Below are 16559 nucleotides of genomic sequence, written 5' to 3'. Positions count from 1 at the left end.
CATCTTCTCATCCTCACCTAAACCGTTCATTATATGTTTCTTTCACATCTCACTATCTCCTTTACCATTTCTGAAACCCACCCATGTGAAAGCCAGTCACCAAGTCAAATTTATTCCCCCATCTTCTCATCCTCACCTAAACCGTTCATTATAACCCACCCATGTGAAAGCCAGTCACCAAGTCAAATTTATTCCCCCATCTTCTCATCCTCACCTAAACCGTTCATTATATGTTTCTTTCGCATCTCACTATCCGTGCTCTCTCAAGTTTTCTCATCTTCTACATATTTTTTCTCTCTCAAAACGCCACTGCATTATATTGCCTTCCAATATATTTTCACCTCCTCTGTTCATATATACATATACCAAGGAGCTCTTCTTCTCATCTTTTTACTTTTTGTTTCCCCCCTAACACGGCCTATGCATCATCTTTTTCTTCTTCTTTTTTTTTTTTTTTTCACTTCTACATTCCGGCCAAATCTTTAATTTCGGCCAGTATTAACCGAAATGCTCGAAATGGGCTAAAATTTCATCCAAGGTGGAATAGGGGGGTTATCGTTCTAGTTTGCATGCCGATACGATATTTTCCAACCGGAACGAAACATAATCCATAACAATGCTTCAAAGGACAAGCCATTATTTTTCCTATACATGTGAGACAAAAAGATGATGATTATAAAAATGTTAAATTGCAAACTACACCTCTAAAGTTTGGGGATATTTGAATTTTACACCTTAAATTTTTAGAATTTGAATTTTACCCCCTAAAATTTAGGAGTGTTTGGCTTTTACAGCCCCATATTATGAAATTTTAAGGTGTAAAATCCAAAAACCCCCCAAACTTTAAGGAGTAAAATTCAAACACCCCAAACTTTAGGAGATAAATCCAAATTTTGAAACGCGAGGATATAAAATCCAAGCACCCCAAAAATTTAAGGGTTAAAATCCAAATTCTAAAACTTTGGAGAGTATAATCCAAACACACCAAACTTTAAGAATGTAATTTGCAATTTAGCCTTACAAAAAGTACAAAGAATTAATCCATATCTCCAATGTGACATTTTATTAGTAAAAATATTTGTTTGAACTATTTTTAAATTTAAAAAAGAAGTAATCAAAGACATCGACTATTCAATGCGAAGATTTTTTTAGAGGAAGCATTACTGGAGCAAATTAATAATGATGTCAAGCGGTATTATTCAACTTGGCCCGATCGGTCGGACTAGTGACCCGGTGACCCAGCACATAGATCGGTTCAGGTCATCAATTGGATCGGATGTGCACAAAACTCGGTCAAAACTGGTAAAACCCGGCAGGTTTTAAGCAAATCGTGTGATTTGGCTGGGTTTTAATAACCCAGCTGGGTTTACGAATTGTGTAAAATTACATTAATAAGTCCATCCCATTGAATTTTTTACTATTTAATGTGTGATAATATGGTAATTTAAATATGAGAAAACCTAAATAAAAAAAAAATTAAAAATGCACTTTTTAGTTTCACGTAGTCAGTTAACACATAGGTATGAATATATCAATATTTCTTATATGCTTTATTACTTAAACCTTCTTTTCTCTTCTTTCGTTTACATTTTTTTGTGCTTTATTTGTATATTGCTTTAAAGTTTAAGCTTTTAGCCCTTTTCTTTTCTTTTGTTTGTATAATTTGAGATTTATATTTTTTTTAATATAAAAAAATTTAAGACATGTAACAAGATTTTATTTAGCAAAAACTTTGTTGCAATCTTATGACATTCATTTCATTTTGCTTGTGAATTTTATAGAATTTCTAATGCTATTGTTTATGAAACCTTGATTTTGAATTATAATGCCGAGTTTAATTTAGGCATATGCCTTTTTTTTTAAAATTTACATATTCATGTTATGTTTTCTCAAACTTACTTATATATATATATATATATATATATATATATATATATTTCATGTTATGTTTTCTCAAACTTACTTATATATATATATATATATATATATATATATATATAATTTTAAAAATCTTTTTATTTGGCCTTATGGTTGATCATTGACCTACTGGTTGAACCAATGACCTAGTGACCCAACTCACAGACAAGGTCAATGTCTGGTCCGGCTTTAATAACAACGATGTCAAATATACGTTATTATGTAGTGTGTAGAACGGTCCTATCAGGCTACCACTTTGCTAAATAGAACCTTGTGTTAGTAGATGAAATTTTGATTTCTTTGTTGGGTAGTGTAAACTAGCTGTAACTTCCCGATTAAGAAATAGCTTTATATCAAATCATTTTGTTTTATGTTATATTTTTTTACCAATTTTATAGGGTATAGAGCCAATAGAGTCATAAAACTAGTAAAAAAATATAACATAAAACAAAATTATTATATATATAGTCAAAACTCGGAGAAAATTCAATTAGATTTTGATTAGATTCTCAATTTTACACCATGTGTCCCTTATAATTTTTAATTTTGTGCCAAGTAAATTATTGAATGTAAAAATTGAAATGTCCAAATCCAATTAGATTCTAAATAGGATTTCAATTGAAGTCCAATTTTCTGCCACGTTTACATCTAAGTTTTTATTTTTGTGGCAAGTAAAATATTGAATGCAAAAATCAAAGAGTCTAAAACCAATTAAATTCTAAATCATATATATATATATATAATAAACTGTTACATATTTTATAAATCTATGATTTAAAAAGTGTAAATTAATACCATGTATAATTTGAACCATATAAGTATGATTGTTTTTAATTGTATTTGTGCATATGCATGGGGACACACACTAGTCTACACACACACACTCATATATATATATATATATTAATAGACAAAGTTTAGAGAAAATCCAATTAAACTTTAATTAGATTCTCAATTTTGCACCACGTGTTTCATTTAATTTTTAATTTTGTGCTAATAGTAAATTATTGAGTGTAAAAATCAAAGAGTCCAAATCCAATTAAATTTTAAATTGGATTTCAATTGGAATCTAATTTTTTGCCACGTATTTATCTAAGTTTTTGATTTTTGTGACAAGGGAATTATTGGTTGCAAAAATCAAAAAGTCTAAAACCAATTAAATTTTAAATCACACCCACACACACACACACATATATAATGAGAAACTATTACATATGTTAGAAATGTATGGTTTAAAAAACGTGTTAGCTAATACCATGCATAATTTGAACATCTTCTAAAAAAAAATACAATTTAAACCATATAATTGTATTTATTGTTTATTGTATCCATGCATATGCACTGGGCTACACATTAGTCTATATCTATATATATCTAAAAGCTGAAGTATAGTATTTATTGTTGCTATACTTCAGTTGAACTACATCAGCATTCACGTCGTTATCTTTTTTCTTTCCAATCTTCTTATAATTGTTTTTAACATTTATTTTTTTAATATTTACACTTCCCCAACCTTTCTCTCCCCCCTTACCTTTTCATCTCCCCACTACTTCTCCAACCTTTCTCCCTCCCTTTTTCATCTCCCCACTACCCTTTACATTAATATCATTCTTCCTCTTTCCCTTCATCTTCCTTTATTTTGTCTCTTCCTATTGTCACTCTCTTACTATAAATATATCACTATCTCTTCCATTTTATACATAGTTTTCCCTCACCAAAAAAAAAAATTATCTCTCTCTCTCTCTCTCTCTCTCTCTCTCTCTCTCCATTTTTTGGTTGATTTTTTTATTTTTCTTATATCTTTGCTTTAGTTTAGTTTTTGAAATTTTTTTTTTTTTTTTTTGGTTGTCTTTGATTGTTAAATTTTATCATATTGCGTTATAAAGAATTAAATATAGCAAATCTATATTCTATATATCTATATATTACTAAAAGCTGAAGCGTGGCATTTATTGCTGCTGAGCTCCTGTTGTGCCACCTCATCGCCACATAATTATTATTTATTTCTTTACATATTCATCTTTGTCAGTTTTAACATCTATATATATTTCTTTTTTATTTCCAATTTTCCTATAATTTTTTTACATTCACTTTTTTTTTTTTTTTTAATATTTACATTTTCTTCTACCTTTCTTCTTCCCTCACCTTTTCATCTTCCCACTACCCTCTACTTTAATATTGCTATTCATCTTTTCTTTCATCTTCCTTTATTTGTCTCTTCTTATTCCTTTCCTCTTACTATAAATTTGTCACCATTTTCCATTCTTTGCATAGTTTTCTCTCTCTCTCTCTCTCTCTCTCTCTCTCTCTCTCTCTAAATGTTTTGGTGGATTTTTATTTTTTATTGCATCTCCGCTTTAGTTTGATAAATTTTTGTGTTTTTAAGAATTCTAATTTAGGTTGATATGATTTTAGTTTTGTATTTTAAGTTATTATTATTATTATTTTGCTCTTTGATTGTTAAATTTTATCCGATTACATTATAAAAAATTAAAGATAGTAGATAAAAATAAAATAGTATTCTATTGTATAGTATAATTTGGATAATTTAGTGTTTATTGTTATATCTTTTAATTTTTCTTATTTTTTTCTTCTCTTCTATTTTACTCAATATTGAAATTCAACCACATCCTCCTTATCATTAAATTATTTATATTTTCTCTCTTTTTGTTTTAAAAAATAAAAACTGTAATATTTTACTTAAATTCAAATAAAAGAAAATTGTGCTCATCAAATTGTACTAATTTTTTTAACATTTACACTTTCTCCAACTTTTCTCCTTCTCTTTACCTTTTCATCTCTCCAAAAATTCTACCTTGATAGCACTCTTCCTCTTTCCTTTTATCTTCCTTTATTATTTTTTTTTCTTTTTATTATCATCCTCTTACTATAAATTTGTCATTCACTCTTCCATTCTTTACATAATTTTCTCACACAAAAAAGTGGTTATTTCCCACTCTTTCTCCCTCAATTAAAGGAAGAATGAAATACCAAAAAAAAAAAAAACTAATAATGCATATTTAATATTATAGAATCATCATCAAATTTTGGAAAACAATAGGTTGCCAATGGAGAGAGAGAGAGAGAGAGAGAGAGAAACCAATACAAAGTAATAAAGAGTAGATAAAGAAAAAAAAAAAAAAACAAACGTCAATTAATAATCGTTAATTGGAAAACAAAGAGGTTGTAAGGAGAAGTAAAAAATAAAATAGAGATTACTGTGTGGAGAACATTAAAAACTTTACAATGTAGTAACATAAACCGTTAAATTCACTTAAAAAATTAAATCAAAAATTAACAATTAAATACAATCATAGTACTAAATTTAAATTTAAAACTGATCAAACTCTAATTATGGAAACCGTATTAATTATAACTAAAAAAGAGATATTCTCTGATAGTTGTAGAAATTACATAAGAAATAAAGTTAGAAAATTTAAAAATCCATTTTTTGACATTTCATTTAACCTCATTATATATATATATATATATAATTTTCATACGTTATTACTTTCAAAAATCTAATGAACAATGCTACCTCTCATTTATCGTCTTTGTTATGCAAATCTTCAGTTAGTTAATATATGATAATAGTAAGAAGCGCTACAAATGAGATCACTAATATATATATATATATAATTAATTAGTCACTATTATTATGGAGTAGTAGTCTATAATTTTACGCATCCAAAAAAGTGAAATATATAAAATTTTCTTAAAGATATGTGTAAAAATTCACTATATGTGTGTGTATAAAGGTAAAAAAATGTATATTTAAGGTTTTTATTAACTTAAAAACGAATGAAAAACCAATGGTTTATAACTAAAATTATAGTATTAATAAAATATTTAATGAGACTATCTTAAAAAAATTATTACGTGCAACGCGCGGGTATGCGACTAGTATATTTAAAAGCTGAAGCGAAGCATTTATTATTTCTACACTCCAGTTAAGCTACATCAGCATTCACGTCGTTATCTTTTTTCTTTCCAATTTTCTTATAATTGTTTTTAACATTTATTTTTTTAATATTTACACTTCTCCAACCTTTCTCCCCCCTTATCTTTTCATCACCCCACTACTTCTCCAGCCTTTCTCTCTCCCTTACATTTTCATCTCTCCACTACCCTTTATATTAATATCATTCTTCCACTTTCCCTTCATCTATATATATATATATATATATCTAAAAGCTGAAGCATAGTATTTATTGTTGCTATGCTCTAATTGAGCCACATCAGTGTCCACATCATTATCTTTTTTCTTTCCAATTTTCTTATAATTATTTTTAACATTTATTTTTTTTAATATTTACACTTCTCCAACCTTTCTCCCCCTTACCTTTTCATCTCTCCACTACTTCTCCATCCTTTTTCTCTCCCTTACCTTTTCATCTCCCCACTACCCTCTACATTAATATCGTTCTTCCTCTTTCCCTTCATCTTCTTTTATTTTTGTCTCTTCTTATTCCCACCCTCTTACTATAAATTTGTTACTATCTCTTCCATTTTATACATTGTTTTCTCTCACACAAAAAAAAAAAAGTTTTCTCTCTCTCTCTCTTCCATTTTGTTACTATGAGACTTTACTAATTTTTGTTTATTTTTTAATCCTTTGTGGTGGACAAAGTACTTTTAATAGTTGTATTAGAAGTACTCTATAATGTCATTTATTTAGAGAAAAGAAAAGGTTTTGCACTCTTAATCGGATGAATGAAAAATTTTAGCTTTTGCAATTTTATTTTTATTATTATTATTATTTTATAGCAATGCATATATAGAAATTTAATTCTTGGATTTTACTAATAATTGTTTATTTGATAATATGTTTTGGGTGGATAAAATTACAATTTTCTGCAAAGAAAATAACCTTGATAGATTATCAACAACAAATTGTTTTCCTAATTGGTCCAATTAACCATTATTAAGTTTTATTAATTTTTTTAGTTACGTTTTTCAGTGTTTTGGATTACAGGCAGAAAAAATAATTAAGGTTTGAAAAAGTTTGTTTAAAACTAAAAGAATAATTTCCAAACTTAATATTCTTTTTAGTGATTCACAAAATGTAATAAATAAGTTTTATTAAAAAATGATTATTTTCATTAACTTGCCTTTTGAATTTCTAAGAAAAATCGTATTGTTTTCATTTTGGTACGACAAAATTTATATTTATGATTTATGATTGTTCTTATATTACATTTATGATTTTTCCTATAATAAATAAAAATATGATTACGAAATACATTATTATTTATTAAATTAATTTAAATTGTAAAAAATATATTAATAAAACCACCTTAAAAGTAATTATCACGCGCAACGCATGGGTTCGTGGCTAGTATATATTAATAGGCAAAGCTCAGAGAAAGTTTAATGAGAATTTGAAATTAGAATTTAATTTTGTACCATATGTCTAAATTTATGTGTGGACCACACCATAATTATCAACTTAAGTTTGTATCATGTGTCCACTTAAGTTTTTTAATCTTTATGTCAAATGAGTTAATGAGTGAAAAATACTAAGAATCTAATATTAATGAACTATAAGATTTTTTTTTTTTTATTTTTTTTTTTTTAAAAAAAAAAAAAAAAAAAAAAAACCCCATATGGCTAGTAGATAGCTTCCATTTCCAATTTGTGGGAAACCAAAAGCAAAGTCACCAGAAGGCGATGCTCAGTAAGAGCAGTTTTCCTGTGCAATAAGGGATGAGCATAGAGATTGGTTGCTGGACGCTTGAGCAGTGGTGGAATATGGCAGAAACAGTACAAGAAGCAACAAGGAGAGAAGATATGATAGTTGTAAAGCCATAGTATTAGGAGTTTATAATTGATACACTCAGTAGTATAAATGATAAACTGTATTATGACAAATCTACTGGTAGAGGAAGATTTGCATGTGGAACATATTTATAACAAGATGAACTTAAAAGAGTCCTTTTATTATGCTTTCTTTGCTTACTGTGAAGAATGACACTTTTCCCTATTCTGCTATTTATAACAAGACATCAAATTTTATTCATTGACTTTGTGATGATTTAGTGCTCTTAACGTGCTGCTTCTTCTTCAAATAATTCATGGAATATTCATGGTAAGCATAGTCAACCACAGCTTATGTTTTGGTCTTGATGTTATTATATGGGACCTGGATTCCTCTACATGCATGTGTCCACGATTGTATTCAGTCAATAAGATTAAAATTTTATCATAATGTACTGCTCATTATTGCTGCAGATTAATAATGATGTCAAGTATATAAGTTATATATAAGCTTGCCCTCGTTAAGCTGCACCACACACGCACGTTTGATCTCTAATCTATGCGTTGACTTTTCAAATTATCCCCACAATCTTGGAATTATTCAAGGTCTAGCAGTATTCTAAATCTAATAGGTGTTTACTTTTTCTTTCATAAAAAAATAAAATAAAAAAATCGTTGACTTTATCAATCTATTTTTTATCCAGCTTATTCATTTGGGGAATAGAACAATTGGATCACAAAGCAAGTAGATCAATGAAAAAATTGAGAAATATTTAGTGTTGTCAATATTTATACTATTAAAGCATTAGAACGGTGGAAGATTCGTGTAATTGATGGAGGTGAATCAAAAGTGGTTGGTTGTTGGTCTTGCAAAGCGAATATGGTAAGTGGTGTTTACTATTTTGGGGTTTTACCAAAAATAGTTTTGAATATCAAACTATGCTTATAATGAAGAAACATTTTTATATTCTTTAAACATTTGATTTGGATATTATATGAAAAGTTTGACTATTGCTATATGAAAACCTTGTGAGACAAGTTAGATTTATTTAAATTAGTAGCAAACCCACGCAATGCATAAGAATAGATAATTTTTTTATAGTTGTGGTATAATACAGAATTTTATCCACCATATTATTGGTCCATGAGATTTCTAGGATATCTCATAGATAGTAAATGAAATAATTTGGCCAAAGGCTAAGATACTATTTTCTTGTATTGAAAAAATAAATAAATAAACTTATACTTTTAAGAAAAATTAAACTCAATATACACCCAGCAAACCCAAGAAAAATAAATTCATTGCATCTAGATTGGATTGGGTCAAGTTATCAAGTTCTATGTGCACCCCTCATCAGAATTATGGTGTAATCATAAAATATCTATAAAACTATATAAGACCTACTATGATCTATGGTACAAATTGTTGGTCTGTTAAGAAGTTACATGTTCTTGAAACAAGCATAACCAAAATGAGAACATTATGATGGACGAATAGGTATTCTAGGAAAGATGGATCAAGAATGAAAACATAAGTTCAAGGTGAAGGTGGTTCCTCTTGAGGAAAAGATAAAGAAGAATCAAATGCAATTGGAAGCATATGCATAAGTTTAAGATGATTGGGCACATGCAATTGAAAGCAATCAATGCAATGTTGAGAAAGAGTGAATTAATTAATTTTAAGAAAATTAAAGGAGATAGATAAAAGCCTAAAATATTAGTTATTAAAGTAATGAATAATAATATGCTAATTAGGGAGGGAATAAATGGTGTAATTTTTTTCATTTAATAATCTGATAGATGGGGAAGGGAAATTTGAACTCTGAATGTTTCCGTTAAAAATGCTAAAAAGTATTAATTGAGCTTCAAGACTCAGCTAAATAACATGATTAAATAAGGTTATAAAATGACTGAAAAATTCAAGTCATCCATTCAATTAGATATTAAACTCATATCCACACCTAATTTGATTGGGATTAAGGTTCATTGAATTGAGTTTATTCTTCAGCATTGCCCAAAATTTTTCAACATATTGGAAGGCCACAATTTCGAGGGAACCTATTAAGCTTTTGGACCGCTTGGAGGCAGGAATAGATTTTAAAATTGTGTCATGTTTACATAAGGAACGTATTAAGACATATAACGTTTACTATACAACTAGTGATATCAAGGGAGCATGTTACCTCATTGGAGATGGTGCTTCTATTAGTGTGTGGTCTGATCCGTGGGTTCTTTGGATCCATGGTTTTAAGCCTCTTCCCAAAACCGATTCTATGAGACACACTCTTCTTTTAGTATCACAGCTTTTCAATGCTTCTACTCATTGTTGGAATTCAAGGCTCATCTATGAGTTATTTGATGAGGCTTCAGCTCATGCCATACTAAAAATTCCTCTCCATGTCAGTCCTATGCAGGACAAACTTATGTGGATTTTGGATCCCAAGAGGAGGTTCTCTGTTAAATCAGCCTATAAGGAAGCTATTGCTCATGAGCCAAGTCCCAACCGCTCTGAAGGTCTATGGAAGAAACAGTGGAAGACAAGATTGCCGGAGAGAATCAAAATCCTACTCTAGAGGATAGGCTCAAATTGGATCCCCACCAAAGTAAATCTTTCAACTAGATTGGAACATGTTGACCCTACCTGCCCCTTGTGCAAAAGTGGTACAGAATCAAGTTTGCATCTCTTCTTTGTATGCCCCATTTCCAGGTGTCTCTGGCATTTAGCTTGCTAGGGGTTCAGAGCTGACTTGGAGGGGGTCCAATCACATGTGGATATCATAAAATTAATCTTGGAGTCTCCTATCTCAGCTATCCCTACTCAAGAAGCGTGGCTTATCACCTTAAATATGGCCCTCATTGTGGATGAGATTTGGCATATAAGAAATTGTGTTTTATACCAAGAAGACCACGTAGACATCCATAAGTCAGCAAAATCTGTGAAATCCAAGTTCTTAGAAAGCTCCAAGCTGTTTGCTAATGTTCCTCCTAAGCCTTCTTCTGAAGCTGTCACTACCTGGTCCCCACCCCCACAGGATGGATCAAGATTAATGTTGACGCTACTGTCTCCGACTCTACCTCAGCTCAAGGTGTTATCGCTCGAAATCATAAAGGAGAAGTGATTAATATTTGGGGGAGATGCCAATCCTCTTGACTCCCCCAACCCCACCCACCCCCCAAGCCGAAACAGCAGCCTTGCTATGGGCAGTTGAGATTGCCAACCGGGAAAAATGGACCCATGTGATTTTCGGGGGTGATGCTAAAGCATGTTTTGACTGCTTATCAACTGAAGACACCATACCAGACTGGTTGATCAGCACCTATATCAGCAATATCCGTAGTCTTTCTTTTAGTTTTATCTCTGTTAAGTTTGGTTGGGTTAGGAGATTAGGCAACGCAGCAGCACATGAAGTTGCCAAATTTGCTCTAACCTCATGTCAGTCCTTTTTCAATAATGGTAATCTCCCTGCTGTTTTAGAGTCTGTTTGTAGGGCGGATTACCTTCCTTGTTCTCCTTATCTGGTTTAATGTTATTGCAGATTATCAAAAAAAAAAAAAAAAAGACAATGAATTCTTTTTCCAGAATTTTATAGATAGCATGTAAACTTTTACACAATGTTTTCGAGTGACCAAGTTTAGCCTAGAAATATCTGAGCTTCTTGGAACCCATCAGGGCTCTGCAATCTTTAAGCTGCTTGTCCATCAGAGTGATTTCAAAGCACTTTTAAGTTTTAACACCTCTCATGAATATTTTACATAAAATTAACTCAATAGAGATAAATCTTCCACAGGAAGATTATATGTGACAATCCAAAAAAAAAAAGTACATGTGACAGATGACAAAAAAGACAACCCTCAAGGACTCCACAAACACAGAAAAATAGTTACTTGAGTTTTTTATTTGCCTGTGAAAATACAGTCATAGGAGCTCTTGCTCGCTTCTTGTCAAATGCACTTGTTCTGCTGTCTAAATCCCCATCATCGTCATCCTCATTATCACCTCCATCTCTAGCAGATTGAGTATATTCCTTGGCACTAATAGCAGCTTTTCTTTTTCCAGTGTTTAACTTAGCACGTAGTTTCTTTTCAAGTGGATCGTTTGAAGGCCCATGTTTAGGTTGGCGTGAGAGCTTCGCACCCAATCCAAGCCTACAAGAAAATGTGAAGGGTTGTGGTGAACAACTTACAATTTCCCATTAACAATAATAGCCATAACAGACAGCAAAGATGGTTATACACTTATACTGACCTATAAGGTTGACCCTCTGATTCTACTTCTGGCTGTTCATTCTCTGCAGCTTTAGTCATATTATTAACCCATTGTTCAGCCTGCATGTTAGTAGATTGTATTTGTCATGCTCAAAAAATTCATCTTGAACATAGTTTGGAGAATTGGCAATAACAGCAAAGTGGAGAATGTATTGTACTTAGGACCTGTCCTACGTACATAATTACCCGCCCTATTGTGTCCATACTTGTGTGTTTATTCTATGGATGTGAAAGATAACCCAAAAACTCCATATGACCTTGGGCACTCTAGATAAGACAAGAATGCAGTATATTAGCTCTCATAAACCTCATGCCTTTGTTGATACCCAATGCATGCGGAATTCTTAAGTATAAGATAATAACGATACTGATTACTCTGATTGTACTTTGTGTTAGTGTGTCTCAAGCATTTTATAGCCTCTGGTCACCCAATTTAAAACTAATTGGGAGAAAACACAAGTTTAAAATAAAATAAAATTTAATTAAAAAAAATTAAAATTAAAAAATTAAAAAAACCCCGGAGACCTGCTAAGAAACCACCTAATCAAGCAGAAAGCATAGAAGAGTTCTAAAAGCCCATCATTTTAGGGCTTTGAAATGTAGTAATTCCTACCTTGGCACAAAATTCCTTCCAAATTGGTTTGAAGGAATTTCCTCCAACGCGTGGAGATTAAGTAGACTCCAAGGATGGCACAATTGACCAGAGACTTTGCCTCACAAAGCGAAGGTCACTAATTTGAGTCTTCCCTACCACTTCCCCGAGGGACCAAAACTTATCCAATTAAATGACCATCCACATTTATTTTAATCACATGACCCATTAAGTTTAAATAAGTCAGCATGACCATTACATAGTGTTAAAATTTTAGTAGGCTGATATTTGTGAGTGTACTTAGAATAAGTGTTTCTATTCCTGGGTCAATAAAATAAAGTGAAATCTGTTTATCCTCAATAGTTCCTCAATCAGTAGAGAGAGACATATTTCAACAAATTCTCGATTGATCGAGAGCCACAGTTCAATAGATCCCTATAGAAACTCAGTCCATTGAGATCCCAGTTAGACTACTATTCATTTAGAATTTTGCTTAAAACATTGCTTTTGGCCTGCTTAAAAGCAATTTAGACCTCCTTGCTTAAGCCATTAAAGCCTGCTAGAGCAAGCCATTAAGTTTTTGAATTCCACAAAGAGTGTAAAGGAAGCCGCGGGAAGCCTTTAGTTTTCAGCAAGCAGAATTGACTAATTTGAAGTTCATTTAATGCATGCAGTGGGGTTAGAAGAGATTCTTCAAGTTGGCTGCTGCCATGTGGAGAAAGCACATAGAGAACAAAACCAAATCTTAGAACTTCAGCCATTTCATTTTTCCATCTAAGAGAGAGAGAGAGAGAGAGAGAGTTTTTCCATCTGGAGAGAGAGGGAGAGAGAGAGAGCTTTTGAGAGCCAAACAACAAATATTCCCCTCTCCCTCATCTTATTGTATTCTTGATCATGAGCATTCTTTTACACTTCATTAATCAAGCCAATATCATGGAACTCATTGATTTACCCCACCTATATTTCAATCTCATTGTGAGCAAAGTGCGGTTGAAACCATAGAGCTAAAATCCATTGGGGGCTCACTAAGGAAAACCTTCAAGAGCTTCTTAGATTAATAAAAGTTTTGGTTAAGAAAAGACAACTATACAAGGATTCCAGAGAATCTGGGACTACTGCAGTAGGAAGACAAGCAGGGAGTTTGCAACGGTTGCAATGGTCTAGGCCAGGCAAAGGTTTCATAAGTCGCTGACCATGTAACTGTCCCTTTATTTCAATGCAATAGTCTTGTCCAGGTAGTGATTTTTCCACTGAAAAGGGTTTTCCTTTGGTTTTCCACTTCATGACCATTCTATGTGTCACCACTTACGATTTTTGAAATGGTTAGAAATCTCCCCTTTACTACCCGAACCCCTCCCCTCACCCTCAAACCGTACCATAAGACCGATTGGGTTATTGGTGTGTAACCAATTTCTTATTCCTTTGATATTTATCTATGGTATATATGTATAATCTGCTGAGTTATTATATTGTGAATATATATACATATACCGTTGGGTTATAGATTATTATTTTTTGTGATTAACTATTAAATTACTTACTCCACATTTTTAATCCCCAAGAGATCTAAACATACATAGATAATCATTTGAGTTGTCATGTAGTGGTTTCTGCACTTTCCTAAGTGTTTTTTATAACTATTTTAAATTTCTCCAAATATTTGGCATGAGCTACTGAAACATATTCCTATAATCCTCTAAGATTTCTACTAGACAAATTGCCATTATCCTTCGGTAGTCACTTGGAACATGAATTAGTCTCATATTAGAATGTTCACCATAATGCAATTTAAAGAAGCAAATCCATGAATCAACTAGGTAATCAATAACATCGCTTGTTCATTAATAAAATTTCAAAAATAAGGAATAGTTACCAATTTCAATCCCATATCCAACTTCACAATTTGTGGAAGGCCAATTTTTTGTGGTGTCTCTTTAGTGCCCATTGCAACTTCTTCGCCAGCCTCCAAAATTAATGTTCTCAATCACCTGCAAGGATTAATCTATTATACAACTTGTAGCAAAAACATAAGCAGTAATAATTTGATAGTTGGAAATACTAGAATTGTCAACTAGTTAAGCTACAAGGCTCTTGCAGCTTGGGTCTTATTCTAACTGAATAAGGACAATATTCATTTGGCCTCAAATGAATGAAAAATTGACTTGCGGGGTGCAATAAAGCATGATGATTTTCCAACAAATGTGAAATCCAAAGTTAAAAGGAATTGGGTCTTTGTTCATAGACTACATATAGATTTAAGGAATCAAGTTTTCTTCAAATGTACATAAACCCCTTTAAAATGATTAATCTATATATCAGAACCAAGCTATCATCAACAAATATGCTAATTGCAATTACTATATCTTATACTCAAGTATAACAGCCAAAACTTTTGCATAGCCAATTTCTCAAACACTTTGTGTGCACACGTAAACATATAAACAATGAATATACATACATACACACAATTTACATATATGAAATGTGCCAAGGCGTAGGAAAGAGGAGAACCTGAAGAAAGTGTTCTTGTTATCAAATCACAGTTTGGGCATTGTACTTGCGTCCCCTTACTCCCCACTTTTAGTGACCTTCGCTTCATGAAGGCGAGAAATCCAATCAATTGTGCTATTCTTGGAGGAGATTCCTTCAAACTGATTTGGAGGGAATTTTGTGCCAAGGTAGGAATTACTGTACCTAAAAAGGAAAAAAGTTGCTATTAGTGCCCAAGAAAACAATGTTGAGTTAATTTTACTCTTCATGTGGAAGATTCGACTTTATTGAGTTAATTTTATATAAAATATTAATGATAAGTGTTAAGTGTTAACTTTTACTTTAAGAATTCAAGCACATCAATGCACCCAAGAAAACAATGTTATTCAAGTTAAATTAAAAATATGAAAACATAGTAGACTGTAAAATTTAAAGCATGAGGAGAAAACCCTGTAAGTTCATTTGGCAAAATCACCGAGTAAAGCTCACTAAATTCGTATGCCAAACAAGTCCAATTGCTTCCACTTTCATGTCATCAACCTTAAATGTCCTTCAACACAACTACCCCAATAAAGCTTTCACAAAAAAAAAGCAACAAATCAACAAACAAATTGATATTATGAGATAATAATTTCCCCATAATCTAGATTCCGTGTGTACTAATAATTTTCTATCAATCAAAAGAGTTGTGGATTACAAAAATTAATAACCTCATTAAAAAAAAAAAAAAAGATTCCCAAATTCTGGCATATAATATTCACTGAGTTCTATACCAGTTTCAACAAAACAATGAATAAACTCAAATCAACAGATATAAATAACCAAGAATACTGAAATCCACACCTTAAATTCCTAACAAATTAACAAACAAGCATAGCAAAAATTATACAATAGAGCCAAGAATACCCCAAAAAAAAAAAAAAAAAAACACTAAATAGAAAACAGTACCTCCATGAAACTCGAAAAATGGTGAGAAAAACTTACTGATGTTTTTTTATTACAACGGCGCGCAGAGAGACGGGTTTGAGGGGACTGACAAGGAGCCTGGGGAAGAGAAAGAGAGGGGAGCCGGGAGGTGAAGGGCTGTGCGTTTGAAAACAATCGGGATTTTTTTTTTTTTTTTTTAACAAATAAAACTTAAAAAATAAATAATTAAAAATTAGTGACGTGGAAAATTGAAGTGTAAAAAAAATTTAGATGCTTTTAGGTACACTTATAGATTAATACTAATTAACCTACTAAAAAGCTATTTTAGCATCTTAAGGGCCTGTTTGGTCATAGAGTCTAAAAATTGTTGTTTAAAAAAATGTAAAAAGTATTGTTTAAAAAGTGTTGTTGAAAAACGTATTTTTTAGTGTTTAAAAAACAAAAAAAAGTGTTTGGTATTATAGTTTAAACAATAGTTTTTAGTGTTTAAAAAACATAAAAATGTGTTTGGTATGTGTGTTTAATTTTGTAAAAAAAGCTGGCAAAAAGTACAAAATAATATTTTTTAATCAGGAGAGAGACTGATCAGGTGGGCCCCATATTTTTGGTA

At 31.3% G+C, this 16559-nt stretch overlaps 1 protein-coding gene across 1 annotated transcript; it reads right to left on the bottom strand.

Moving 5' to 3' along the window:
• Nucleotides 1–11233: 11233 nt before the first annotated feature.
• LOC112019118 (uncharacterized) lies at nt 11234–16138 on the bottom strand. The gene is made up of 5 exons (XM_024051643.2): nt 16007–16138; nt 15044–15226; nt 14406–14520; nt 11921–12000; nt 11234–11820 (listed from the first exon to the last, which is right to left on the bottom strand). Exons 3-5 carry the CDS (start codon nt 14475–14477, stop codon nt 11556–11558), a joined length of 417 nt encoding a protein of 138 aa, XP_023907411.1. The 5' UTR covers nt 14478–14520; nt 15044–15226; nt 16007–16138; the 3' UTR covers nt 11234–11555.
• Nucleotides 16139–16559: the final 421 nt, after the last annotated feature.

Source organism: Quercus suber, unplaced genomic scaffold, assembly GCF_002906115.3.
Source record: "Quercus suber isolate HL8 unplaced genomic scaffold, Cork oak 2.0 scaffold_19, whole genome shotgun sequence".
Classification (NCBI taxonomy): domain Eukaryota; kingdom Viridiplantae; phylum Streptophyta; class Magnoliopsida; order Fagales; family Fagaceae; genus Quercus; species Quercus suber.
The sequence above is the reverse complement of the archived record's forward strand: the minus strand, read 5'-3'. Positions and strand labels throughout refer to the sequence as shown.